Here is a 27,269-nt window from a genome sequence, read left to right on the forward strand (position 1 = left end):
TTGAGCATGTGCGTGGCATCCTTCCACAGGTTCCACGCACCTGCCCTCGCCCAGCTCCGCTCGGAAACCAGAAACTGCAGAAATAGATGGGCTCCTATCTTTCACCTCTAAGATCGGTCACAGAACCATTAAGGTTAGAAAAGACCTCCAAGAGCATCTGGTCCAACCCTTCCCCACCAAGCACACAACTACAGCATTTACCAATGCTGACATGTATTTACCCTGAGAACACTTTGAATGAGATGAGCAGGATAGGGCCCAGCAAACAAACCCACGGCATACAGCATGCTCAGAAATATTTAATGTACCTTTACAGGGCAAAACAAACAATCTACCGCAGCCAGGTGAGTACATTGAGAAAGTTTTTATTAGAAGATATATTTCTGCCAAAATAAATACTTTTTTTCTCCAGAAAACATTAGAAAAAGGAAACGGGAGGAAAAAAAGCATCGGTTTAATACTGTAATTTCAAAATTATTGTGAACACTACTTGAATACTTTGCTATGTAAATAACATCACTTGCATATGCTATTGCTGGTCAAGCTGCTGCTCTGACATCAGTGATTTCCACAGGAGTTCCACACACATGGTGTGCCTCAGGGGCTTCTCAAACTCAGTGACAACAGCAGAGTCCCAGGATGCATTTAGCTCAAATCTGCTTTAGATGCTGTTTCCCAGAGCAACAGAAAGCCCCATAAGAAACAGGTATTTATTTCCAAGTTAGATTTCTAGTCTCCCTTTGCGGAAGCACAGCCACACAGCAGGATGGATGCAGTTAGAGACCGTCCTGCAGACTGGGAGCAGAGAAGTGTCCCACGGGTGAGCAAGGGGAAAGGAAAAGGAGGAAGAGGAGAGGGAACAAGTCCCGGAGCATTCAGAAAGCCAGACACCACAGGGACGCAGGGCAGGCAGAACCTACTGTGAAGGCACAGGGTGAGTTTGGCACAAACTAACTGGCTGGTGTGGCGACCAACCAAGGTGGTCCATGTTCTCATCATTTTAAGGGGAAGACAAGAAAACTGCTGGAAAGTACTATTGGCAAGGCCCTTGAACTTTGGCACCATGCAGCAATGCCACCTACACCTACTCTTTGCAGAAATGGACACATAAGGAAAACAGACACACACGCATGCAGTGAGTTTCAGGGACAGGGCAGGAGTTTTCTACCACAGCTACTTTGGCAAAAGTGACAGCTCTTCTCTCAAGAGAAGGAGTGAAAGGTTGGAAACTGGATTACTAGATTAGATTTTAAAAATGGACAAAAACAGTGGTAAATATATAAGAACTTGGGGGAACCCCAGAGCTGGCAGATGGCAACACCCTCTTATTCTCTAGTCTGAGTGCTGCATGTGCATGGCTTCCCCCAGGAAGTCACGAGAAAGCATTTCCTAAGTCCTATTGACAGTCTTCAGAAGCATTTCCTCCTACCCCTTGAAAAACCAACTTGTGGAACTACTAACAGTAGGTCAGGCAGCAAACCAAATCCAACACACCACACATGCATACAGGTTTACAGAGCATGCCACTGATACACACTGTTGTGCACAGCATTGAACCACATGTTGTACAGGTTAGGGACCTGTTAGATGCACAAGAAGTTGATCGTTAACTGTGTTAAAAGCAGCAAGTAGTATCTGTATCATAGGAAGAAGAAAAAGAAAATGGATTCCTGAATGCACAAATCCTTCAAGTGAAACAACAGAAACTGCAAGGGTCGAAACTCTTGCAAAGTTCAAGTGAATGTTACAAGGATTTCAGATGTGGGCTGCAAGATGAACTTTTGGTCCAGGATCCTGACTTCTCAAACAGCACATACAGGAGAGCACAGACCCTGGCTACTACCAGCAGGATTCCCAACCACACATTCTCTCCTTCTAGCTTGCTGATGTAGAAAAAGATCTTCCTTATTTTTCTGATCCTTTGCAGTCTGTGATGAATAAGCAGCAAGAACTTCAAGGAAATCATGAAACTTTTCCTAAGGAAGCAGAGGGCAGTGTGTGGTATTTATTTTTGACAGATCACTTTCTTTACCTGAGCTTGCATCTACAAAGCCAACAAGCTGTCACACAACAGCCGCTTGGGAACACAAGCAAAAAGAGGGTTAAGAGAGTGGTACTTTCCCAAGTATCCTTCCACACCCTGCAAATTAGCATAGGGAAAGCAGGAGTTTCCTCCCAGAAGAGATAGACCTTTACATTTAAAGCCAGGCTTTGATTTGTGGTTAAAGTCAGCAGCACATAAAAGTTTATTATATTAACATCTCAAAAAGGAGCTAACAGCAGATGAGGTGCAAGAGAATTAAATTCAGGCCTTTTACCAGCCATAGCAGTTACTCTGTTGAAATGTGTGGACCAGAATCAGCAAACCTTCTGGATCAGAGCACTGGAAGACAGTGGCACCAGCCCAGCTGGGTGTGATACGCAAGAGGAAAGCAGGGGCTGAGGATGCCAAGCTGCATTTTCTTAGCATGTACTATTGCCAAAAGAATTTGGTTCAGTTTAGTGGTTTACATAAATCAGTCAGTGGTTTTACCAGTCCAGGAAGAAGGAAAAAATAAAAATAGTTCCATCATTTTTCTCCACCCATATGTTAACACAAATAGGCAGAGCCAAAAGGGCAGCAGCCTCTAAGCACAAGGTTTCCTCATCTGGCTTTACTTCTGGATGCAATGCTTTAATTTCATGCCACTAAACAGCTACACATTTTCACCAGTTGCTCCATGTACATTAGGGACAGGAGATGCACATTCAGCAAACTAAAAAGGTAGTCCAGAGCAGTGGAAAACAATAAGCACTCCACCAAATCACAAACACCTTATCTCAAACATATCCTGCTCTCACAAACTGACAATAGTTGGCTGCTGGTTCACCTTCACTACATTTATGGCATTCAGCTTGTCCCACAAGCTTTAGAAAAAATAAAAATACAAGACCAATATGCTTTATAATCCTATATTCCCAATCTGGTTTCAGAATCCTCTATATTCTTTTTCTCTTCCCCCCACAGTGATTCCTCTACACCCTAGTTGCCTTAACTATGTGAAGCTTAAGAATAAATCTGACTGTAAGTGCAGGCCTACTTCATAAACTATGAAGGCCTTTGTGTTACACAAGGTAAGCTACATTCAGGAAGGACTGTGGGCTGATATGCTCAGCCACAAGTTAGTATTTGTTCTGGTGTTTCACAGACAGCATCAGCATCACAGCTGCCCACTGTCTTGCCTCCCAGACAGCAACAGCCACTGGTGAAGAAGTGCTCTGGTGCTAATCAGTCTCTGTTACAAGTACTCAAACCTCTGTCCAGTGCACAGTTATGCTGGTGGGAGACAGCACCCTCCACCTCACCCACACTGCCTGTGGAGATGTGACTAAGTAGAGTCACTATCTTCTCCACATATTAAAATTTCTGAGGATATTTTCACTTTTTAAATAAAAGGGAGAAATCAGAGCATTATAAATTACTATTCCACATATAGGCTATGTACCAGCTTCAGACACCCTGTGCAGCTCCCCAGAAGAGAGGGCATAAGTTTGCTTTGGCCAGTTGCATACTGTTTGTGCTAGGAGAGGTAGAAGATGCCTCACACAGCAAGATGTGCTGCAGAAAGAGATACCAGGAGCTGGCTTTGTGTCACAGTGCAAAGACTTAAGTACACGCAAACCCCACAGGAAGCCACATCTCATCCTAGGAAGAGCAGAGAGCTTATGTTTCTGCACAGCAAGTCACAAGTAGACTGCTACCGATAAGGCAGAACCCAGACCTGTTCTAGCTTTTTAAGGGACAAGACAAGCACAGTCAGTTCCAAGAAGGCTGGCACATGCACCAGCACTCCTGATTTAACTTCCACTTCTCGTGCTCCTGGTATAGACAGCTGCATAGCTGTACCAGTGAGCCACAACACAAGAGGCAAACTGTGAGGCCGATATAACTGCAAACCTGAATCTTTCTCATCCCAAATCCTCAAATAAAAGAGTTAAGTCCCAGCTTGACAGGAGTTCTCTTATGTGGCACCCACTTGGAATTTCCTTCCGTTGCATGGTCCCTTAAGGAGTGAAGCCCAACCCCTGCCAAAGGCAGCCACTTTTCCAAAACTTGCTGTGACACTCTACCACCAATCTCTCAAAGATAACATGACCCGTACAATCTCACATTCCTATAAGCACTTCACATTCCTTCCCCACTGTCAACTGCTAAACTGATCCTGATGTAGTAGGGCTGAGCTTTTCAGTGTGACTCCACACTAATTCCATGCGCAATGACAAGAATGAGGCCTCAAACTCGGCAAAGAAAAAAAACTCAGCCTTAGTTACTACTTTAAAATAAGCTCAATGACATATAACACTCTTAAGTTCAAGCTGCCGAAGTTCTATCAGAATGGAAATTACACAGGAAGAGTCCACAACAATATAAACCAGGATAAACTACTTGTCTACATTTCTGTGGCCCCAGTGCAGTCTGCAGTAGGGCCAGCTCTGGCTTCCAGTGGGGATGCAGTTAAGGGACAAAGACAACGATCCAGCGTCAAAGAATAAAGTCAAAAGGAGATTTGGAACATTGGTTTGGCAAGAGACTACTTATCTTTCAGCAGCACAAAGACCTAAGGGATGTCAGATGATTTGAGAAAAAACAGATTAATATGCTCTAAGAGCCAAAAGAAGCTAAAAGCTACGTGAACTTGAGAGCATCATCTACATCCCGATTATTTGGCGGTGAAAAGCCAACAGCAATTCAAAGTGCATTATTTGGGATAGCCCAGCTGGGTCAGTATCAGCATGGCTATGGGCCATGGCCAAGCCTCAACACAAGTCTAGAGCAAGGGATCAGCCTTTGTGCTTTTGACACAGATTACTTACCCAGCCCAGTGGGCAACAAATGGCTACAGACAATTCCACCAGTCTCCATCTTGGGAAGTCCCCTTTGCAGCATATTCATGAGCACAGGGCAGCCTGCTGCCAAGGGATATGACTGGTCTCACTCTATATCTGTTTCCCTTCCCACCCATCCCCACCCCCCCCAGCACAGCAGGCTCAGAAGAGTGGCAGGCACTCTTTTGCACAGTCCAAAGGTGGAAGTTTCATCTGAAATCCTTCCCAAGGGAAGAGGGATGCCTGCATGTCCACATTGATGCAGAGTAAGCCCATCACAAGCTGACGCTGGTATTCCTCCCACTTCAGCATGACATCAGACAGGGAACGGTTGCTTCTCATCCATATAGGCATTGCTTCGCCACAAGGAGATGCTGGAGAAATCGGCAGACTCTGAGGTCCACCAAGCTCAAGATGATAGTAAAGCCTGAAAGACAGACATGCAAAGAATTAGTGTGGGGGACAACTTGAGCAGGTCACCAGACCAGAGCTCCAGAACTGTAGAGACGTTTCCGTTTCACCACTAACTGGCTGCACGGCCATAGTCCTTCGCATGTCTCAATTATTCAGATCATGAGCTCTTGCAGGAAGAATCACTCTCTCATTCTAGGATCTGAATCATAGCTAGGACCCTCTGCCTACTATTGTAATATTTTCCTATTCTCATCCAAGTCCTGCCTCAGCCTTACAGCCGGGAATTCAGCTCAGAAAAGCTGGTGCCAAGGCACACACCCACACACAGATCCAAAGCACTCTGCCACATTTGGGAAATCCTCTGATATTTCTTGGCCACTCTAGTGCTTTCCCACTCCAAACCAAGCTTTGATCCTGAGACAAAAAAAGTCATTTGAGCTCAAGTAACCCTTAGAAGGGATGTTCTGGGGACCCTGGACTGACAAACATCACAACTGTCTTCCACAAAAGGAAAGCAGAATAAGCTAGGATATTACAATTAGATAAACATCTTCTAATCTACTGTTCTACTAACAGCTTCATTATGAAGGCCCTGTAATGGGAAGAGGAAGTAGACCATGTTCTGAGTCTACTAAACAGTTAAGGAGTGGACTCCATGGAAGTCAGAGATAGAAAGGGAAATTGAGTGTTCCCCTAAAGGACAGAGTTGTGAAGGAAAACAGCCATACCTAGCTGAAAGATGGCTGCCCAGTTTCTTCTTGGCTTTCTTCACAAGATAGTTGCAGATTTCAGTTATCTGCTCCCTCATCCATCTAATATCCTCAGGGATATCTGGAAGCCATTCCAGCAACCTGGAAAGAGACAGAAGACAAAGATTAGTTGAACTGTACAAAGGATAGGAGGCAACACAGTATTTTAGTGGCAATTACTGTACAGGTCATTTACACTACCACTTATAAAAGTAAATGGGAGAAGCTACAAAAGATGAAAATAGTGCAGGACTTACTCTTTGCACTTTGCATCTGTGCCTTCCGTATTTTTCATTTGCTTTCAGCAACAGAATATTTTCTGAACCTAAGACTATCACAAACCATCTCCTCCTTCCAGAAGCCTTCCACAGGATACTTTGTACTAAGAACACATCTGACAGACCTGCCTTCCCAGCTGCATAAGTGTAGAGTTGGAAGCAACAAGACTACTCTCCCCTCACTTCAGAAGTGTCACATCTCATGAGATTCTCATTTTCATCTCTGTTTCCCTAGTTAAGAAGCTTTTCTTCAGACTCCAAAATATATCATTTTCTAAGGCAAGTTCCAGCATGCAGCAATCTTACTTCAAGCTGGAAGTACTGGCTGCAGCTAAATTACACATGAAGGTAGGAATATTTTTGCATATGGTTGTTAAGCGGCATGAACTCCTTCCCCAGGAACTCTGGCACTACAGTATTAGAAAGGGTTCTGCTTCCACCAGCTACATTAAATATTCAGCTGCACTAGATAGAAAACCACCAGAGGAAACAGCTGAAGGCATACCTGACAGTGAAGGAAACAGCAGACTCCAGAGGCAACAGGTAGGGGACCATCATGGCAGTGGCCACACGTATAGGCAGCGTGTTGCTAATACCAGTCAAGAGACCTCTTCTTTCAGCACAAGCCTCCAAAAGAGCTGAAGACAGAAAAGAACATGGCTGAATCTCTTTTGAGTGGAACCATTCCTTTCCCTGTAGTAACTCTTAAGTTACCCAGCCTGGTAGTCGCCCCTCCTCACCTTCCACTTTTTAAATGAAGTCTAGCTTAGGGTAGCAATTCTGAGCACAGTTGAGGAACAGCAACTTGTAGTTTTATTGAGCTCCTGAATGTTACAGGCATCAAGATCCTATCCTTGCCTTATAGTGTAAAAGTGTCAAATGAGGCACCCTCTCCCAGTTCAGCCTCCACACCTTCACATCCAAGTTCTTATTTTATCTAGGTACTAGCAGGTATTCAATCCCCAGATACCAACAAGACCCACATCCCAGCAGTCCTTTGATACAGACCAGGCAGCACACAAAAACAGTCAAGGTTCTCTTCCTTTGGACCATACCTTGGTTCAGTTTGGGAGGCAAATGTTCAAAGATGTGGTCTTCAACGACAGCAAGGGCAGTGTTGTTCTCCATCTGGTCCTCAGCTTCTTTTTCTTCCTCTTTCTTCTCTCCTGGAGGGGCTTCAATTGCAAGAAGAGGACCAGCAGGACTTGGACGATTAAGGTGAAGGAGACCTGAGAAGTGATAAAACTTATACAAGTTAGCTACTCTTTCTTGCCTGGCACTTAAAATATCACTCTTCACCCACCTTCCAAACAGATGGACATAACACCCTGTCTCTTATTTGTTGCAATGCTTACCACAGTCTGTAAGAAATCCGACTGCTTTAATGTCATCATCATTTTTCCCCCCAGCAGAAATTCTTAGATTTCCTCTCCACACACTACAGAGGGCCGTTTCATAGGGCTTTGTTGCTATATACTTTACCAACAACCAATTCACATTCCCCTTCCACAGCTTAATCCACAGAGCTGCATGACTGCTCTTATCCTAGTCAAGTACACACCACAAAGCAAACAAATGCACTTGGTCTGCTAAATTGACACTAGGTGGCATCAAACACCCTCAGCCTGCAACAGCAATTCAGGGAGGCAGGAAAGCCCAGGGCTGGAACATCAGATTTGCAAAAGTGTCAAACTGCCATGCCCTGGGCGCTGCTGAGGGCATGCCAGCACTCTGCACTGCTCTGCCTCCTTAGGCTTATCCTAGCTGCACATAGAAGGGCACTGGCGTATCGGCTGACACTCCAAATGGCACTACAGCTCTGTTGGCATAACACTAAGAACACACTACATAACTTCAACACTCAGTTGTGCCAAAGCCACTGCTCTTTCCTCAGTGTAGTCAGAGTCCTTCTGTATTGCAATGAGAAGGTATTTAGTCCATCTCTGAGTTCTAAAGAGCTAAAATATCCTTATAAGTGGAAATTCCATATTCAGATATCTGAAGCATGCTCCTTGATCAGGTTTGTTCTTCCACCTTTTAAACCCACCACTAACCTCAGGGCCAGGTCACGAAGCCTGGCACCAAAGAGACAATTCAGCACATCCCACAAACACTCAGTGCCTTACCATTCTTCTTCAGGAAGTGCAGCGCATCCCGATAGCCCTGCTTGCACATATCCCGCAGCACCTGTGGCAGAGGTAAGCAAAAGCAATTCATTTGGAGGCTGTTCAGCCGGGCAGAGCAAGCACTCAGCTCAATGCTGACTTGAGAGAAATCATCCTGCTTTGAGCATGAATAAGAGGTGTAACATGAAGGTTTTGGATATGAGAATCACTTGATAATTCAAGTTAGAATACTACCAAATACAAGCTTAGAGTTGCAGCCACTTCGTTTCCCCATCTAGAGCTGACACTGCTATGGGCAGCTGTCTGGAAGTCACTCCAACAAGCAGCCCAGAATACTTCCCTGCAGATGCCCGGAAGTGCTGCTGTGCTCACACACAAAGCCAGCTAAGACTAGTGAAGAAGGAGCAAATAAAACTTGGACAAGTGATTCAGGATGTGGATGCATGCTTATTGTGCCCAAATGCCAAATCTAACGTTGCATTTGCTCAGAAGCAGATGCATGCAAAACTGTTAACAGTCCACCTGCTTTACTGGCGCTTTTTAGGAAAGACAGCCTCTGGCTTTGGGCTGGTACCTCTAGTATGATCTTAAAAAAAAAAAGAACCCTCATGAGCACGTTAGTTCTGAGAGCTGATAGATCCTTGTTTAGAAGTGGGCCTGGCCTCCTGGCAAATGCCACTTCATAGAGTCATGTGTTCCAGAAGATTCCCACATTACAGATCATACAGTAGCAAAATTAAAGCAAGCCATTTATATGATTTTGTGCAGATATTCAAGGTTTGCCAAGTCACTGGGTTGCTAAATGTCAAGGCAAAAAAATAGATTATAAAAAAAAGAAAACTAACTGTCTGCAATCTTATTCTGCTGAAGTACACATGCTAGTTAGTGTCTAACCATTTTCCCCAAGTTTTGACATCAAATCTCACCTGTGGCTCTGGAGGAAAGAGAGCCTTTGAGAGGCGGTAGAGGTTGCGAAGGTTGAACTGGATGCTTGTATTGGTGACTCTCAGCTCATGCATATTTGTGGAACTGTCTCGTGGGCAGATATCACTCTCTCCAGAGAATGGAGACACTGTGATTGTGTTCTTCAGCTCGTATCGTGGCAAGTTGTCAGAAATTCCTCCATCAACATATCTCTGAAATAAAGAGAAATGAAACACTCTTTATTCTTGTAATTGATCAAGCTTTTCTACTCTGTGTCCCTGTTCACATCTGTGCCAAAAACTTCAGGAAAGAATGAACAACATCCACCAGAGCTGGAAGAGTTGGAAGTAGTGACAGCACACCTGTGTTGATTATCATCTCCTTTTGCTATGTGCCTGTCCTCCTAGGAAAGCATGTTTTGACCACAGGCATTTAATGACAAAAGCATAATTCACTTATGTGACTGCTGACTTACACCTGCCACAGAGTTTGAGTCCTGTTCATTTCAACACCAACAACCACCTGCAATACAAACTGATCTCACTGTCACACTGTGAGAGCGAGACATTTTTACTTGTGTTCAAAACGAATAGCTCAAACACAGGTCCCCACTGTCACAGTTTGTTAACTAAGAAGGAGAGCACTTTATTTGTTGCTAGGAGGCTAATCAAGCAGCAATTCCAACACATGGGCACACATTTATGGTCCACTAGCTTTGGTGTGATAACAGAGTACAAGGGACTCAGGTTTTGCTCCTAACAGGAGTTCTTATCAGAGAATGTTCTGTACATATGTACTACAAACAGTTGCATTCCCACTGTTGGAAGGACAAACCCAGCAGTATGTACTCCAAGTATTCTTTAATGTACCGTAATTGCACAAGGAGCTGAGCAAGAGAATCCCTATCAGACGGCTCTGGCAGAGCAAGCAATATGCAGAAGATGAGACATTGATCAAGTTGAGAGAGCAGCAAGCTTGAGATCCTTGCAGAAACAAGACTTGAGCTCTTGTGTACCTCTGATAAAGATGAGAATTATTAGTTTTATAGGAGAGTTGATCTGTTTACTGCCTAAAAATCTTTCCTTTGGGTGGGTTTAAAAGTAAATCAGTGTGCATTAGCCCCTGAAGCAGCAGCTGTATCACCTAGCTCTCCACTGATTAGGCAAAAGGCAAAACTGACAGATGCAGATTCCCAGCAAAGTAGGGTAATGCTGACCGGAAAAGGATGTGCTTTAATTCTACACACTACTTTGCCTCACGTATCAGACAGGCTAACTACTGATATTAGTCTCTCACTGCACAGCCACAGAATCATGGAACAGTTTGGGAAAACTCAGGAAAATACTGACTGCTTTGCCTTGAGAGGGCTTGCCACTTTCTCTGGAAGGCACACATGTTAAGACCTCTCCAAGCAAGCTGTAAGAGCCTGATGAACAGTTCATAGGCTCCTGGACTTCAAGCGTGCAAATGCAGCTAGAAGAATTCAGCTCCCATCCAAGCAACAGGATCAGCATAGCCTACACAGGGGGCTTCTAGAGGGCAAACTAGACTGTGGGGCTACCTCCATGTACAGGTTCAAGAGAAGTGGCTTGTAATTTCAGTTGTAGGCTACAGACAACAGTTAACTCATAGTATGGAGCATTTCATCCATGTCAGCCTTTGTTCACCAAACATGGTATCACGACAGACATGGTTAGTGGCTCCTGCGTTACCTAGGTTTGGAGAGTGAAGAAGGCAGAAGGATAAAATAGAACTCAAGGTCACAAGCACCCTGTTGGAAACAGCAACTTTCACTCTGCCTAAAGAAGACAGAGATGAGTGTTTTGGCCAATCAGCTGAGACAAAGCTAGCCTGTGCTAAGGATGCAGAAACAGAAGTTTTCCAGAGGGTGGCAGCAGAAGCTAACAGATGTTATTTGAAAGAAGCCTACAATGAAGCTAGCAGCCAAAGCCTGCATTGAAATCAAGGAATACACATTCAGACCCTGCCTTCTGGCCCACCCTCTGCAAGCACTGTTTACGCTTCTTACTCCAGGTCAGCCAGTACTTCTTTGGATTTACCTGAACCTCCCGCCAATCCAAGGCTGACCACTCCACGGTCTCTTGCAATGCCACGAGCAGCATTAGTGCCACTGGCTGCAGCCTCAACCTCCCTGCAGGTGTAAGCAGCAACTCTTGGGGACAGCCCACAGTCTGAGATTATTCCTGAGGTCCCCAGCTCCGCTTTCTTACTGAATCCTTCCCATCCCTGGGACCTGTACTCAACAAGAACAGCTAGCTCTTTTCTACCCTTTTTAAGGGTTCATCTCACCACATGCCACAGAAAGGTCACGGCTAGAGAGCATGTTTTCAGGTCAGTAACTGACACTTTAGTTCCTCAGTACTTAAGAACTCATTTCTCCTTCCCTCCCACCCACCTTCATCATCCCCTCCATAAGGAGGCTAGAGTTACAAAAAGCAAACATTGGGAAAACAGGAGGGAAAAGAACGAATTTGATAAGGACACTAACTTTCACAGACATATTGCCTTGAAAACAGATACCTGTGAGTTGAGTTGGCCTCCCATTCTGTTTTGTGGTAGAGTTGTGCTAGGAACCATGCAGTCCCATTTCAAAGCCTTTTCCCAAGCTCATACCCAATCTAATTTAGCCTTTCACCTCACCATATTGACTTTCAAAGATAGAAAGAGTCTTACTTTCTGGGGAAGAGATACAAATTAGTTTCTTCCTCTCATCCCACACTCATGCCCACCCTCCCCCAGCCCCTGGCTTTCCCCACGTGGAAACTTCACATGAGAAATCACTCCCTGGTACACCAGGGCAGCTGCTAATTTCATAACCCGATTGCTATACACTGTTTTGGAATTTTGTGATTTTCGCCTGAGCCAGGCTCACCTCAGTTAACACCAGAGAGGTCTTATGCAAGAGCCACTGCTACATTCCCACCAGCTGTAGGACAAAAATCCAGACTGTAGCTGTTGAGCAAATGCCAAACCAGCATGATCCCATCATTTCTTTGAAGGGCAAGACACTAATCATTTATTCTAGATCATTTCTCTACTCAACATGCTTGCACAATACAAAAACAGATTAGTTGAATATTATGCAGGAGCAAAACTGACCTCACTTGTAGGACACCAAACAGATTTGATACCTTGTCAGACTGAGGCATCTTGATCAGCTCGTTTTGTGGGAAGGCAAGACACACAGATGTGAACAGCAGCTTTTCCTTTCAAGTGGTTAGACTGCAAATAAGCTGACTTTTACAGTGCATTACCTCACACACCACAATGGAAGTCCAAGCTCAGCTGAGGCCCTTAGGTATTACTGCTATATACAGAGATTGTCCAGCCCTGTGCAGCTTTCAAGCATTTTCATTTCTAACATGAAAATACAAAAGGGAGAAACTGCTCTGGACACTTCCTTGAACAGGAAATTAGAAAGAGCACTTGCAGATAAAACATTCACAGAGGAAGGCCATGAGGAGTGCCATGGAAAAGAGGCCAGCTAACAGCACTAGTTGTCAAAATTCTTCAAATGATGCCAGGCTTGTAGGAAAGGAACACACAGCTTCTACCCTGGAAACAAGTTCTTTCCACAAGAACAGTGGGTCAGAGCCTCAGTGCTGAAGGGTTTCACCATGGAGCCAGGGTAACTGTCCTCTAAATCTACTAAATCAGCCAGCACTTAAGTTACATCAACCAGACTTCAGGACATTTTAGCCAACTGCAGGACCTGAAAACAAGGTATATCCATTGCTAACATTGTTTATTTGGGAATTCCTCATGCTTCTTCAGGATAATTGCTGCTAGGCAAGGCAGTTGGATTGCCCAAACTGAGTATTTGTTGTCTTATTCATTAGTACGTAATTTAATGAAGAAATTCAAAATATGTCTTACCACTCCACGCAAGGTTGGAGGTATCAGCCCACAGTAGACAGGGATAAAGGTGCTGCAGACACAGGCCTGAAGAAGAGAGATCCACATAAGAATGACATCAAAGCCTACTGAGTTAATCAGAGCACCATATGGGCACACACTGAGAATTATACCACATTATGAAAGACATTTGGAGACAAACGCAAAACAAAACAGTCTGCAGCTCTTGCCCAGCCCTCTGCAATAAGCTTCAAGTCACCTGGATCAATTCCTCCTTGGAATGGAAGTCTGACAGTATGACATTTTCTCCATCAGACACTCTTGTGAGGGAAATACCCAAACGTCCCGCTGCCACCTCATGCCCATTCTCTGGCACAGTCTTGGACAGGCAGAGCCGAATGATCTTCACCAAGTTGAAAGAGGGGTGAAGCGGACCCAGGAACCTCTTTCGTGCTTCTTTAGACACTCGAATAATGCTGGCACCAGCCTCACCTGTAATGAGAAAAACGCACCATGAAATGGTAGCAAGAAATCACCCTTTTTCACAAAATAAGATATAGAAAAATTTTGTACGCAGCTTTGCTATGAGGTTTCTCCCTACTTGCTGATACAGCTCAAGATAAGTGGCTACTACAGGCACAGTTACTGAGTCTCAGAAGCTAGCTGTGCTGGCACTCACAAACTTGCATTGCAAACAGCTACCCTCATCTAACATATGCTCTGTCAACCCAAGGATGATGATCTGGTTAAGGCCTCACGCTTTTCCAGGAGGTCCTGTTTAAATGAACAACGAAGGGCTGGTGAAAAGACAGACTAACACAGAAAAGGAGGTTATTTTGGTGTTTTGTTGTTGCAATTGAGCTTATGGCTAAATCCACTCCAAAACATCCTCTTTTTCTGCTGACATGTAAAACACCATCTACTGGCACTTTTGAATATAGGCAAACTGGAACATCACTTCTTTCCAAGTGATCCATCATTACAGCTTCGCTGGCAATGTCAATCACATCTCAGGTGAGCAAAATGGACACTATGCTCCTTTAGGCAATCAGTGATTTAGAGCGGATTTGGTGCCCTGTCTCTTCTGTGCCCGACTTCACAGCACTAGAAACAGGCCCTGTGGAGAAGCAGGATTCACAAAGGCATGCCTGCTTTACACTTTCCCTCAGTGACTGAGCTGGGTTTACAGAAGAGAAAGCAGCTCATCTGCACAGCAGCAAAGGCAGCTGCTAAACCCATTATCTCATGGTCACTGGGAGCCCAATCTGGCAAGGGTATCACAGCTCTGTAGTAGGAAAGAAGGGAAAGGACAAAACAAAACCACCAACCCAAGCCAAACCCTCCACACCCAGCACATTGCCCTCTGCACACACTGTCAGATGCCTCCCCATGTTTTCACAAATCTCTGCAATCAAACTGAGATCTAGTTATTGGACAAAGATGAAAGTTGCTAACAGTTCAAGCCAACTCTATTTGACTAGAGACCTCTCCGTTTTGCTGTTTTCCCTCCCCAGCTCTATGACCACAGCCAAGTTAGACCCAGGTTAACAAACAGAGATAAGGGAAACAACACCCTCAACTCTGTATTGACACATCCCATTCTTTTGCAATACACGTGTGCCAGCAACATGTTTTCCCTTAACGCAGCCTGGGAACGTGATTTTGTGCGTAGGAAAGCCAGCAACACCAGTAGCTCAAGCAAGCTCAGAATGAGACCCTTGGCCATGACCAGAAACTCTGGGGTCAGGATTTAGGTAATGTGAGGTAGCAACTTAGCAGAAAATCCAAGTTCCCTTCTTTGAAGCAATTTTTAGCACTATAATCCCAGTCTTCTGCTCTTTCCTAAAGTAACGTTTAGCAGCCTAATTCTGATCTTACTTACTCAATTAGCAGTAAGCCACTGAGCCCAGCCTGTTCCAGATAGTAGCTGCATGGTTCAAGTCCCTTCCCAACACTAAGTAAACTCATTTCTGTGGGGCTGGCTTATGAGCATTGTGACATTAGCATTACATCCCTACAATACTTTTGCATCTTACAAGGTGAACAAAGAACATGCAACAAAGCCAAAAAGAATGAAAGAATTCCAGTGTGGCACCTTGGCCACATGATCCTAGGAAATTCAGTACACTGAGAGGGTGACCCAGGAGCTGGTCCTTAAAGAAACATGCTTCAGACTTGGAATCCCCCATGCAGAAAGATTTGACAGTGGTACTGAAAACAACCCCAGTAAAATGGAGCTTATGACCAATATCTGAGCAAAAAGTCTGAGCTGGAAGTTGCTGAAGAAAACTGTGAAGACCTAAATGTGCCAAGAAACAGCCTGTCTCAATATCTGAGGAAGAATTTCAGTTGCAGCAGCTACCTGCTCAACCACCATCACACAGCCAAGTGGTGTGGGAGGGACATGGGAAATAGGACAGAATAAGAATGACTGCTAGTCAGCAATTTCACTTCTTTAATATCTTGGGTATTGTTGGGTGTTTTTCTAATGCGTGCATATAAACAGATTCTAAGAAGCAGCTCCTCAGGTATTTCAGCTTAAGGACAGCTGTAATCCCGTTGGACTTGTTAACTCACTAACACCAAAACTGAATGACTGAATGCAGAATAGCACAGAGGGCTGAGAGAGGCACAGGGTGATCCGTAGCACCACCAGTTTTCCTGGAAATGAGGCCAGCTGAGGGTTCAGCCAAGGAGTCAAGTTTATATAGCTAAATCTATGACAGATGACAAGCCCTCTTGGAAACTAGTATGGGAGGAGAAAGAAGAGGTGAAAGTGTGAGCAGAATTTGAGCTGGTTTTCCAAGAACAACTTTTGTGGTAGGGATGGGATTAAAATAGCTTGCCAGAGGGAGAAGCAGCTGAATGAGAGGTAGCAGAGAAAGAAATCTTGCAGGGGTCAGCCACAAACTGTCTGCTCTTACCAGGATTAGCCCAGTGCTGATTCCAGTCCACAGAAAAAGTCTTTCACAGTTTTTGATGGATCTGGTGATTGAGGATATAGCTGCAGCAAACATCATTAGTTGGAACTATGAGATCTGAGGCAAAGGCTACTTCAGCTCTGTGTGGCACATGTAGATGAAGACTATTGCAAGAGTTAAATATCCTATAGCACCTCCCGTGGGATGCAGTGTGGGGTGTCAGTTGCTATGGGAGAAGGTGAGCAGAGAAGGGCCTCTTGTGACCTCTTCAGCAGCAGAGCTTTAGCACCAAGGGCACAGTGACGCTTGCCTGCTGACATCAGGTCACACTGATATCCATTTTCCAGTCACCAAAAGGACAGATGACCCATGAAGTATTTCATGTGGAAAAAAAAAAAGCTTAAGAAAGAAACAAAAATAGGAGCAGAACAGGCTGAAGAGGCAGAGGGGCATTCTGGTCATTCCGACAAGCAGCTCCCTCTGGAAGAGTTCCACATGAGTACAAAGTTCACCCTCTGTGCCAGGGACATTCCTGCTCCCTGGCTAAAAGAGTGGTAAACAGGATGCAAGCTCAAAGTCTTTCAAATAGGGATGGAGAATAGAGGACAGCATGGCCAGGTGCAGGTGGATACAGGGAATGCATCCTCATCCCTGCTGCTAGGTGGCACACAGGGAAGTCACAGCCCAGTCTGCAGATGCTGTACCTTGCCTGGACATAAAGAGCAGGCAGGGAATTGTGCAGCATCAAAAGATTCTTGCTAAACCTGTGTTGTATCCAGCAACAACGAGAACTCAGACATCTTCCTACACATCAGCAAGGCACCACTCCTCTCTCCTCTGTCCTATTTCCCATCAGAGGCTCCAGACTGGACAGACACTTAAAGCTCTGAAAGGAACCAGCAGAAAGTGCAGGTGCTTTTGGCACTCCTGGAGAGCCCAATGGCCTGACCAAGGTATATCGGCCACAAGATTTCCAGGACAGGAGCCAGCTGCTTTGTACCATAACAGTGGACCTCATTTTAGAGCTGCCTGTAAGGTGGTGTTGCACAGAGCCCATGTTCAGCTATCTGTTCAGAGTGAGGTTTGTGTGGTGCTTGGCCCAGATGTTTTGTAGGAAAGCCCCAAAAATTCCAAGGAATTTTGCTCTCAACTTGGGCAGTAACTTTACACGACTGGAACTCTTGAGTTTCATACTGATAGATCCCTGCTTGGTCCTGAATTTAGGAGTAAGAGTCAGAAGGAATTTATCAGCATTACCACCCACAAGGCTAATTTAGTTTGGTTGCGTGTTCATTGCTGCTACTTCAGCTGTTCCAGCAACTCATCCTTGGAACAGCTAACAGCCAGCATGTAGTCATGAGCACAGAATTCAGGAGAACTGTCCTATGTTCATCCTGAGTACCAATCCCCAAGCTGCTCCAGCTCAGTCTGTGCAGCTCCTGCCTCTGCTGAATCCTGAGAGAGCAACACATGCTTTTGCTGCCCAGCCTCTCCCAGGAGATGGTACAATCCCAACTACAACACAATCCTATCGCCAGCCTAAAAACATTAAGCTGTAAGCAAGAGACATTGAACCAGAAGTCTGCAAGCTGACCACTAGGAAATAATTAACTGAGACAATTTTATCAGTTATTTCCTCTGAATGCCCATTTGCTCAGCAGAAGGAAGAACAGATAGCAACACAGTGGTGATCTAAGGACAACTCCAGCTGAGCTTCATGCTCATGCTGAAGCAAACTGGTTTCCACCCAGTGGCCCAAGAGAACAAGATCCCAACAGACCTTCACATGGGCTGAAAGAAAGCCAACTTGGGTAGTCAGGTTCTCATTCAACACATCAGCAGTACTTGGAAGATGTCAAAGGGAGTGGGAGAAAGGAGGGGATGAAAAAGACAAATTAATGCCGGCAGAAAAAAAACAACTTAGGATCTGCCCCTGTGAGACATTTTCAAGTGATATGCATCCTACAGCTGGAGGCAGATTCTCAATTTCAGACTGAAATCCTAGAAAAATGCCTAAAAGCATTGGTGGCGGTGGGAACTATTCCTTAATTGCCAGAAGTTGTATCTATCCCACTAATTAACACAAAGTAAAACTGTCCTTTATAAAATACTTAAAGTTGGGAGAAGGCAGCTAGCACCGTAACCTTTACAGGCAGCAGTTCTTGTCACATCTGTGCATGTCTTCCCACAAGCTGATAATAATATTGAGAAACATCATGTACCAGAACAAGCTGTTCTTCTGAGACTTCCCTAATTTGTGTTGATCCGAGTTATATTTATGTTACTTATGTTTAAGGTTCTCACTCATTCCTTCTGTTCTACTATTTTGCCATCAGATAAGAAGCAGCTCTGATGAGTTAGATCCAGGTAAGAGATACAAGAAGGAGATTTCGTTTTTGACAAGGCAGAGGCAGTAGACACAACTGTCCCCACAACACATCGTTAGTATGAGAGCAACCCTATCCTCCAACTGGCTGCTCCCAGTGGAAGGTTACCCTTCCTATTGGGGCTTTACCTACAGAACTAAACAAGTGAACTCTTCTGCAAGTGAGATTCCTTAGAAAACCTGGCTGCAAATAATGGTCTCTCTCTCTTTGCTCAAGAGTAAGAGATCAATTCATGCCCATACTGGAGGAACTCCCAGGGATCCCTCTCAGACTATGGAAGGAACAGTCTCACTTTACGGGTAGGGCAAGTGGAGACACAGAGACAGCTTTTCAAGTAGAGCCAGCTCTTGCAGCCAGAGGCAGATGCTGAAAGAAGGGCTCATCCCACAATTTCTGGCCCAGATATTCAGAGCACAGCATTGCTAAGCCTACAAACAGCATCAAGGTGCAGCCTGCAGCAGAAGGGCTAAGGAAATCCAGGTCAACTGCAACTGCTTCAAATGCACAAGCCTCTCATTAACATATTTGTTCACTTCAAGTAAAAGCGGGGGGAAAAAAAGCAGAGGGCTATTCTGTATTTATCAAAATAAGCCCCAAACAAAAGAAGTCCATTTTTTCCCCTTAAGAGGAATAGTTATTTTTCATGCCCCAGCTGAGAGATAAACCAGCACTACTGACACACCCTGGATATGGGGTGCAGATGACAAGAAATTTTGCATGTACATTGTCCTGCTGCACTGGCACTAATGTTGACACAGCAAGGTCTAACCAACTAGCAGACATCCTGTAAACCAAAGCCCATTTTGTTTCTGCAGACACAGGGCCGGAGCATTTGCCTTGGCAATGAAAAGCAGAAAACACTGCAGCTTCTATGGGAAACAATCAATAGAAAAGCCCAGAGGCAGCTCAGGTCAGGCAGACAGCCAGGATTTTTGACTGGCACAATCACAACAGAAATCACTACTAGCCTAATTTATTCCATTGTAATTCTCTAATACAAGGATTAACATTGCATTTCTGCTCAGTGCTTTAGAGAGAAAATAAATGGTGTAATAGCGCATGAAAGAGAAAAGTTGCTCAGGACCATAGGCAAGCTGAACTCAAAGTCCTGTACTTCTCCATCCTTCAGTCCTTGCCAGTGTTTGAGTACAACTTAATCTGCATGTGCTATGAGCCAGAGCAATGCTGGGCTTTAGGTTACTTGCTTTTTCAGCGAGAAAAAGCTAGTGAAGGAGAGCACGTGAAGGGAAGGGGGGAAAAATGGACCCAAACTCAGGCCATTTCAAACTCACACAGCACTTGCCCTCTGCCCTGCACAGAGGCAGAAGCGGAACATCTTGCTTTATTTATCCTCATGAAAACTACTACCACAAAGCCTCCAGTGGTTGTTATTCTGAACAGGAATTGGTGCAGAAGGAGCAACTATCACTCATGAGCACAACTTTATACACCACGCTCACTTTTCAGGGTCTGTTTACAGATCAGCAACACAGACCTCAGGATATAGTTTCCACTAGACCCTGGAAGTACCACTGGAAGTAAGATGCTCTGCAAGGGAAGAGAGCAGTGCTACGTGACAGTAGAGAAACCTCTTGGCTTTTCCTGTTGTCAAATGCGAGCAAGGTTCAGTAGCTTGCCTAGCCAAATACCTGCACCACAGATCCATGAAGATCAAAAGCAGAGGGAAGAGTCTTCATTTCTATTTTTAGAGCTAATTTTTAGAATTAGCTTCCACTCCAGCTTTGCTTTACCTTATCATGCACTAGCACCTACCCTCAGCTGGCTCACCAACACCAAAGCACCACACATCACCACCTAGGCCTATATACAGCTTTTGGAGGTTTTCAGTCTAACCCCAACTGAATGCACTCCTGCATGCAGGCTCTGCCACTCAAAGGGCAGCCTTACTCCCTTCTCCCTGTCTTTTCTCACTGTACACTTGGGTGGCTGCTAGAGCACTATCAAGTCCTGGCAGAAAATGAGAAATGGCTCTGAAGTCCAGTCCTGGCTTTGAGCCTGCATCGTGACCAGCTCCCCACATGTTTGCACTGTTAGCTAACTGCTCCACCTCATGCCAAGTATCTTCCCACAGACCTCCATGCAGGCTGCTCACTGTGCCCGCTTTGCCCTTCCATCTCACACAGATATGCTTGGTGTCACTTTACAGCCCTGAATTTTTCCCCGTAGTGACAACGAGTGGAGCAGGTTACAAGCAAGAGAGTGGGAACAAGAAACCTTGCTCCAAAGCAGTCTTCAGAAGGGATCTCGTTCTGATGAAGGTTACTGAGGAAGCAACGTCAGGCAGACCACAAAGCAGGCTGCATTCCATGACAAAGATGTCTGGGGATTTACATACCTTTCACCCACAGATGTCAGCAGCAGTTCCCCCAGCAGCATCAAGATGACTCAGGTTGTGAGCAGGACAGGAATCAACTACAGAGGGTTGCACAGACCCTTCTGAGAGATGGGACCCTGCACAAACCTTCCTGCAAGGCTGAGAGAGCAGAAGCAAGGAAGGGAGCAAGACAGATGTAGCGACAACCACCAGAAGCTCACATACACCAAACATCTCTATATGCAGAAGCATGGCTAGTAGTTTAACGGCCAGTTTGTTTCCATCGATAAGTTTTTAACCAATCCCACTATATAACACCACTAGGCTGGTGTTAAAGTGATACAACTCCCCCGTGCTCCGCAACAGGGCTCTAACTTTCTCCATGCATGACATAACTTGGACAGGATGAATCCACACACACCCTGCCGAATTATACGCCAAAATAACTTTCTCACCGGGCCCAGCCCTGAATCAGTAGCATTCAAATAAGCCATCAAGAGCAAGTCTTATAATTAACATATGCTACGGGATGCTTGACCCATTTACACCAGCTGCCACCTCTGTCTCAGGATTGTAAACTAGATAATCCCCAGGAGTAGAAGTACAGAGACATTGCCAGAGCCTCCAATGTGAAAGTGGTACAAATCCTTTAAATGCTAAGGCTTTCAAAACCTATGGGTCCACCCAAAGAACCTGCAGTGTATCAAGAGGAAGAGGATTATTACAGGAACACACAGCAGAAAGAAAGAGACAGATCATTAGAGTTGAGCAATGGAAGTATATGCAGAAGCACAAAGGATTCACTTGGAAAGCGCTGGCCAGTTAACAGTCCAGCCAGCAGAGCTTGGCTGAATGAAATTACCATGATCATGCAAGGGCTGGGGAAATTCTCAAGTATAGAACAAAGCAAGAGCAGCCAAGTTAAGGAAAAAAAAAAATTATCCCCAGCAATGCTGGTGAGTACTTCACCCCCACTTCAGGGAGAGTACAGTTGTGGAGAATTAGCTCTGCATCTCCATGCATGTATCTCTTCTTCAATTGACTGGACTGGGGCTGCTGAGCTCAGTAGAACTTTCTTTCCAGCTAAGGACTTTGCAGGAGATACAGGAAGGGTCTTGGGTTTTGACTTCCACACACTATGGAGGTCTCCTCACACTCTTAGGAAGATCTACAGACCCCTCCCCACAGTCACACTAAGCAGCATCAAACACGCTTCCCCCAAAATAGACTTCATGATTCATGCTCTAGCCAGCATACACTGGCATTGCTCTGAGGACTCATTAGAAACTAAGCTGATTTATTCCCCTCAATCTGGGATTTGATGCTGGACTCCACACACAGAAGATAACCTCTGTGATCAGCCTTTAAGGCTTTGCATGCACAGAAACTAATTTCAGAATGAAAGATGTTGTTACTCTTCATTGATAGCAGCACAATTCAACTTTGAAAGGTAACAGAAAGGGTTACCCTCCTCATTCTTCCTCCATTACTCAATATAAAAAGTTCCTACAGTTCAGCAGCATAATTTCCTGGTGGTCATATGATGACAGGTGACAAGCAAGCCTGACCATCAAATAACTGTTACTTCACCAGGGGACAAGGTTGATCCTGACTGAGATACTAAGGGAAAAGAAAAAATAAACAAACAGGAGTTTGTAAACAACCTATGAAAAGCTTTTCAAGAGCATCTCAAACAATGCTGCTCTATCCAGCAGATGTACACTCCTTTCTGTACCAGAAGCATCTCCTCGGCTTGCTTTACTATTTTTGCTGACACTGATGGCTGATTCACACTTCAGGACTAACTCCCACAGACGGGGGCTTGACAAGCAGCTTTGCCTCTGACAGCAGAATCCACCTATTTTCTCACAATAGAGGCATAATTCAGCAGTCCCCCACCCTCAGAAGAGAGCAGTACAGGACAATACTCACGTGCTGCACAGACAGCAGAGATGCTGTTGGTTAACTATGAGTCACAAGCATCACAAGCACAGTCCAGGGCCTAAGCATCAGCTCAAAAACAGCTTTTCAGTGATTACAGGTTTGCATCCCATAATTCATACCAGGCATTATGCCTCCAAAGCAAGCACACCAAATCCCATGCAGCTCAATGAAGTGAGATCATTCCAGGCCCTTAAAATATACCTCCCTATCTTCATATGAAAGATTTTGACCCAACATTAAGTGTATTTTAGCATTACTGGTGACTGGAAAAGGACAGTCTTGTCACATCACATGAGCCAGTTCTACTCAACCAGGCTCCCCAACTTCAGGATATAGTCATAAGGGTAAACTCCAAGCACAAAGTTTGTGAAAAGCTGCAGGACATGACATAGGCATAAGGAGGAGATCACAAACCCAACAGGAAAGGAATTCTCACTTGCTTGGCACACAGAGGTGCACTTCTTAATGCGCTGGGTTCCAACAGCCCCAGAAGAAGCAGGCTTGACAGAAGCCCATTTCCCAGATAAGCCTCTGGGCTAAAAGCTAACATGTTTATAAACATGGGAGACTGCCCAATAAACTCCAGCATCCACACAGATTATTCCAGTGGAGAAAACAATGCATTTTCCTGCCACTGAAAACAATAATATCAAAGGTGGAGAGAACACTTCAAACACAGCTCAGCACCGTTGGCATAGCCCTGAAGAATTAATACAAGTCCCCCACAACTAATAGTAAAGTGCTTAACATGAGCAAGGTGAGGTCATAGCAGACTATTAATATCTCCTAGTCTCTTATTTCAAAATAAAGTCCTCTGCCTAGCTAATATTCATGTCCAATATTCCCTTACGTGCTGTGCTCAAATGTGCCTTCAGAGTCTACACTGAGCAATCAAGGCTGCAGAATATTTGGCAAGGGCATTCACTGCAGTGTTTGCCCACAGCAGAGCCTTACTGCCACATGCAAACAACAGCAGAGTGCTTCCAGTTCAGCATGAAGGCAGAATCAGCTCTGAGCTCAGAGAATCAGCTGGACTGGCACAGAGACAAGAAGAGAAAGACTGGATAAGAAACAAAGTGGGATCATAGACTCTGAAGTCCAGGACAGTTTCTGTTTTCTCTGGCCAGAGTCTCAAATGATGGAAACTAGAAAAAACACTAAAGGAAAAACTTTTTCCACTCCTCCTCTGAAAGTATTTCTTTGCATTAAGATCAAAACCAAGTACAGACAGAGGAAAGCACTAACCTTTATCTACACGCAGCCAAATAAGCAAGACTCCTGCTTGCCATCCATTCAGAGATGATATTTAGTTCTCCAGTTCAATAGATAGCACATCAAGCAAAGCAAAGCAGGATTTGCCACGAGCTTTAAAAAAACCCACAGGCTTTTTAAAAAGCCCACAGGTCCACTCAGGACCCTCCAACAGAGAAAGAACTACTCTCCTAGAACAGTTTGCAGCTGTACCTTCTTTTTCCCCTCTGTCCCCTTTTTCCCTATGAGCTCACCCCAACCTCTGGACCTCAGCCTGCAATCTGTACTGTCAGAATGGCTTATAAAAGGGACAAAGTGCAGCAATACTAGACCCCAATTGGGCATCCATCATCTGCTTTTACTTTCAGAAGTCACCTGTTCTTTACGTAAGACACATGCCAGCCACAGGCCAAGCTAAAAAAAAAAAAAAGAAATAAAATGCCCAGGAGCACTCAAACTTGAGGCATAATCTGAGTAGCCAAAGTCCATGCCTTTGCTGGCTTTAAACAACATTTTTGCAGGGAGGGCAGCAGTAAACGTTACCTAAAAATGGCCCCTTATTCAATCTCCTTTTTCATGCCTCTCCTTACACCTCAAAGGGAATGAGACAAGTAATTGGGTGTTGCCCTCTGGGAGGTTGTGGATGCTCTGGATATATAAATAGCACAAACAAGGCAGACAAGATAAGAGACTTGCTCAGCCCTGTAATGTTGTCTGAGCCAAAGGGTTCAGGCAGTGCCTTCAGCCTGTCTCATGTCGGTGCCACACCTCTACCAGCATAACACCAGGCCCTCCCAGCTCAGGAGCAGGTTGTGCAGCCAGCTCACCACTGCGAGCGGCAGCTGGCAGAATAACCAAATCCCAGCAGCTGTGAGCAAAGGGGCCCCAACAGAACGGATTAAAGGATGCCCACTTCCTCACCCCTGAGAAAGCCTGACATCGCCGCGCAACAGCCTTAGAAACCCCAGGCTGAGCCGTGAGCCGACAGCTTCCTCCCAGTATGCTCCAGGACAACAGCCACGCTCCATTGGCCGCTGCTGTAAACATAACAAGGGGGGAAAAGTTCAAGCCTCACCACACAGAAGCAGATAACTTGTAGCTGCGTGAAGGTGACGTTTTAGAACCTGTCCCCGAGGAACAAGGAGCGCCCTGGACGGATCACAGATGCGTTCAAGCAGCCAACAGCTCTGCTTTCACTTGGCTCGCACCTGTTTCTCTGCTAAGCGTAAGAGTAAACAGGAGCAGCCGATTCCCTCACATCGCGTTAAAGATGCTTGTCTGCAATTCCTGTTCTCGAAACAAACAGGAAAAGCTTCAAGTGCAGCAAACCCTGTTGTGCTTTTACACCGCCCCCCCTCCCCTTCAACGGGCGCTTACCGAGGCAGGCGCCGCTGACGAGGGCGGTGGCGGTGAGCGCGCCGGCCGAGGCCCCGTACACCTTCCGGGCGTTGGCGACGAGGAAAGGGGCATGCTCCTGGAGGCAGCTGGCCACGCCGATGTGGTAGACCCCCAGAAAGCCGCAGCCGGCGAAAGAGATGTTCCAAGCGGAGTCCAAAGGGAACATCGCCTACGCGAAGGCGGGGGACGCCGGAGGGTCCCGCTCACATCCCACCGCCCGTCAGCGGGCGGGCCGGACGGCGAGAGGAGCTGCCGGCAGCCACCGCGCTGCCGCGCTTATATGGGGCGGCCCGGCACAGCGCCCCGCCTCCAGCCTGCGCAGGGGCCGAGCTGAGGGGCGGCGGCATCGCCGCCCCTCAGCTCGGCCCCTCCGCAGGCCCAGGCCTCTCTCAGGCAGAGCGGCTTTCTCGGCTGATTAGAGATGGAGCGTTTATCTATCGGTGACAAAGCTCGTGTGTTCCAGTGTCAAGCCTGTGACTAAATCACTCTCTCCTATCAATCTAGTAATCATCAGTTAGCAGCGCAATCACAATCGTGTCCTTTCCCTTCAGTACCTTTGCAAAGGCGAACAGTAAAACCGCATCCAAGAACCACTGTTCTCCAGACTGATCTGAAGCGGAGAAAGCAGGGAAGAAAGAAACAGTTGCACCTGCACCCTTTCCAGTATCTAGCTGCAGCCATTACAATTCTGACGAGCAACTTTCTCTACTGCTGTGCTAAGATTTGAGATTAAGTTGCGAGGTATTGGCACTGCCTCCTTTGACTTCACAGGAGGGCACCAAGGGTTAACCGCTAAAATAATGGCCAACCTGCGATTGGAGGATCAAAGTTTCAGCTGCCCTCTGCCCTAGCTTCTGGGAAGGGCGTTTTCCTCTCAGCACAAGATAAAATCATTTTTCCTACTTGGATTTCACCCATCTGTCCTCTCAGAAGTACTTGCCATGCTTTATCCAGTGACTCATGGCCAACATTATCGGCTTGTGCTTTTTTTTTCCTACAACTTACATTGGCGAAGAATTATAGTGCTGAGTGCTCCATGACCCCCTCTTGAAACTACCTGTGGAGACTTGGCACATCACATGTGCTCCCTGCACACTACTTGTGACAGCCAAAAACCTCTGTAAAGTCATTTGAAATTGTCTGCTGGAACTGTTTCCTGACATACAATAGTTCATAAGAGCAATTTCATAAAAGCAATACTTGCTTTCCTTCCAAGTTGATGCATTCTTTAGGCACACCAGAGATTACATTCAGTTTTCCAAAAGTATTATTTTCCTCAGAAAGCTTTTTGTTGTTGTTCTAATCAAAGAAATTAAAATCCTGGTATTTCAGCTACTGCTAGAACAGATTAAGAGTACAAAAAAGAACATCTTCACATTGATCTCAGGGTTCCACTAAGAACAGGAAACATGCTTTTTCTTTGGTTGTTAAAGGTTCTCTGTTAATCCTATGGATGCTACACAAAATCCAAATATAGTCAAGCATTTGATTGGTGCTGTCCCCTAGATCCTGGAAGTGTGAAGCAGTCATGAAACCACTGATTGTAGATGTTTACAGAAAACTAATTATTATAACTAGCTCTAAATTGGTAATGCTTCTAGATTAATTCAGACTAGCTCTCAATTCAAATGGTTTCCTATGTTATATAACAAACAGATGCCCCAAATGAACTTCCTTATTGGTGAACAGAACTCTTTCCAGAGTAATTGAGATAGGAAAATAAGTAGTTAATATCAAGATATGTATACACAGTATTTAATAAATAGGAGTCTCAAAAATAAGCATCCAGCTTTATAAATG

General features: G+C 45.2%; 1 protein-coding gene across 1 annotated transcript; it reads right to left on the reverse strand.

Moving 5' to 3' along the window:
* Positions 1-316: 316 nt before the first annotated feature.
* Positions 317-25,743, reverse strand: PNPLA2 (patatin like domain 2, triacylglycerol lipase). Its single transcript, XM_031609008.2, has 9 exons — positions 25,449-25,743; positions 13,493-13,725; positions 13,255-13,320; positions 9,360-9,569; positions 8,434-8,494; positions 7,363-7,536; positions 6,813-6,945; positions 6,009-6,131; positions 317-5,293 (listed from the first exon to the last, which is right to left on the reverse strand). Exons 1-9 carry the CDS (start codon positions 25,633-25,635, stop codon positions 5,029-5,031), a joined length of 1,452 nt encoding a protein of 483 aa, XP_031464868.1. The 5' UTR covers positions 25,636-25,743; the 3' UTR covers positions 317-5,028.
* Between the last annotated feature and the right edge of the window lie 1,526 nt (positions 25,744-27,269).

The sequence above is a fragment of the Phasianus colchicus genome, chromosome 5, assembly GCF_987193195.1.
Source record: "Phasianus colchicus chromosome 5, bPhaCol1.hap1.1, whole genome shotgun sequence".
Taxonomy (NCBI): domain Eukaryota; kingdom Metazoa; phylum Chordata; class Aves; order Galliformes; family Phasianidae; genus Phasianus; species Phasianus colchicus.